Source organism: Hordeum vulgare, chromosome 5H, assembly GCF_904849725.1.
Source record: "Hordeum vulgare subsp. vulgare chromosome 5H, MorexV3_pseudomolecules_assembly, whole genome shotgun sequence".
NCBI classification, from domain to species: Eukaryota; Viridiplantae; Streptophyta; class Magnoliopsida; order Poales; family Poaceae; genus Hordeum; species Hordeum vulgare.
Window position 1 is genome coordinate 545,203,262 of NC_058522.1, and position 1,943 is coordinate 545,205,204.

Below are 1,943 nucleotides of genomic sequence, written 5' to 3' on the forward strand. Positions count from 1 at the left end.
CTTCTTCTCCAATGGAGACTAAACTGATTTTCCTCACACTTGTTGGTGGCTGCTGGTTGGAGAGTAAAGCATCCCCATCTACTCACATGCAAAGACCAAAATGACCCTAGGTCAGAACCCTAATGGGTAGTGGGCTTCTGCACCTCTTTGGCTGCCTAAAAGGCTTCAAATGGTCATCTCCTTAGAGCCCACATGAGGAGGGTATCCCAACAAGTTGTAGGTATAGGACCTAACAATCTAGCTTTTGTGTTGCCGGTGGTTATGATGGCGGAGTCGAATAAGGCTCCAAATCTTTCCTTGACAAGGCAGTTCGCATGGTCAATGGCGGATCTGGATGTCACCGTTTCGCCGCTTGGTCTGCATGACGGCGGTGGCGACCAGGTGTTGGCGGTTGTGTGCCCCAGACCTACCTCCGCCTGGGTGGTGCTGTCTTCGGCATCATCCTTTGGCATGGGCACTTGTGCCGGAGATGTGTGTCCGACGTTGTTCGTCATGATGGCGGACATGGCGGTGTGCGCGTGAAGATGTGATCCCGTGCAGGGTTTATGACTTGTGGCGGCGGATCCGGCGACTCTCCTCCCCCAACTCCGTCGGATGGAGGAACCGTTTCTCAGGCTGAGTTGCATGGGAATACTGGGATAGACCTCCGGTCGACGCTCTACATCGACAATTGCCTCGCTGTTTATGGCGGGCTTCTTCTTTGACTTGGAAAGCTGATTAGGCGATGGTGCGACCTTAGCTCATGTGATGGTGGCTTCCTGTATCTCTCCCCGGCGTCCGTCGCGACGTCGGTGGTGGGCGGATTCAGGTGTTTGGCTTCATGTGCTCACGAACTTTCATGGACTTGGTGTATTCTTGTTTCTTTTGTGGGAGTCTTCTTTGCACTTAGGCACTTCTGTCCTCTCTCGTGTTCTGCCTATGTTTCTACGTGTGGGTCTTGTACTCCTGTATTTGGTGCTAATGAAGCACATAGTATTTTTTCTTAAACGTTCTTAAAGATTAATAAGAAGAATAAAATGTGACACAAGTGCAGCAAAACAACAAATAATTACATATGTGGAACACGGCACCTTGCAATATTCATCACCAATATGCCCGAGATGCTAAATCGATAGGAAACCCAAACAGTACCACACAACAAACATATTTCTGAATCACCGAGCAGCTAGCGGTTCAGTCCAGTAGCCGAGACGCTCACATGGTCGACATGGTGTAGACCGCGGCGACCGCGAGCGCGAACACCAGTCCCGCCGGGCCATGGAGCGACGAGCCGCCGCTCCCCTGCAGGTACGTCGATGGCGTCGTCTTCGATCCCAAGCCGGCCGGTGTCTGCCCTGCCGGGGTGGTCGGCGTGTTGGCACTGGCGGCACCAGCTGCAAGCAAAAAAAGACGAGTGGTGTCAGCAACCCAAGAAGCGATAACAACATTATTATATCTGCAGTGCAGTTCTTGACTCTTGTAACTCGTAAAATACAGTCGAACACTTACCACCGTTGCACTTGCTCGCCGGCGGGGTCTGCACGTTGCAGGCGTCGGGCAGCTCGAGCGCGCGGGTCTTGTTGATGGTGACGCCGCCGAGCGACGAGGAGTCACCGCCGAGAGCGGTGCAGAGGCACTGCGGCTGGGACTGCACGACGGAGGCGAGCTGCGAGCAGCAGGACTTGGTCGGCGCCGTGTCGCTGCCGCTGATGTAGTTCATGCACGGGTACAGGCCGACCAGCGCAGCCGTGCACCCGGACTGCGCCGACGCCGACGCCACCAGCAGCGCCGCCACCGCCACGGCCAGGAGGACGCTACTGCTGCTGGACATGGCAGCCACCGCTCTCGCTCTCGCCGCCATTGATGGACGTTTTCCCCCTTGGTTTCCTAGTGAAAGAGATTTCTTGGGTCGTATGGAGGCTTGGAGCTAGCTCGATGGTGCTTGCTTGCCTTGTGTGTGTGCT

General features: G+C 55.1%; 1 protein-coding gene across 1 annotated transcript; it reads right to left on the minus strand.

Annotated features, from left to right (window-relative positions):
• Window positions 1-1,026: 1,026 nt before the first annotated feature.
• LOC123398793 (non-specific lipid transfer protein GPI-anchored 5-like) lies at window positions 1,027-1,943 on the minus strand. The gene is made up of 2 exons (XM_045093250.1): window positions 1,489-1,943; window positions 1,027-1,373 (listed from the first exon to the last, which is right to left on the minus strand). Exons 1-2 carry the CDS (start codon window positions 1,838-1,840, stop codon window positions 1,195-1,197), a joined length of 531 nt encoding a protein of 176 aa, XP_044949185.1. The 5' UTR covers window positions 1,841-1,943; the 3' UTR covers window positions 1,027-1,194.

Excerpts from the sequence above, each read along its gene's own strand:
- LOC123398793 (XM_045093250.1), bottom strand. The coding sequence starts at position 1,840 with ATGGCGGCGAGAGCGAGAGCGGTGGCTGCCATGTCCAGCAGCAGTAGC. Across the intron at positions 1,374-1,488 it reads GGCGAGCAAGTGCAACGGTG|CTGGTGCCGCCAGTGCCAAC; the intron begins GTAAGTGTTCGA and ends TTTTGCTTGCAG.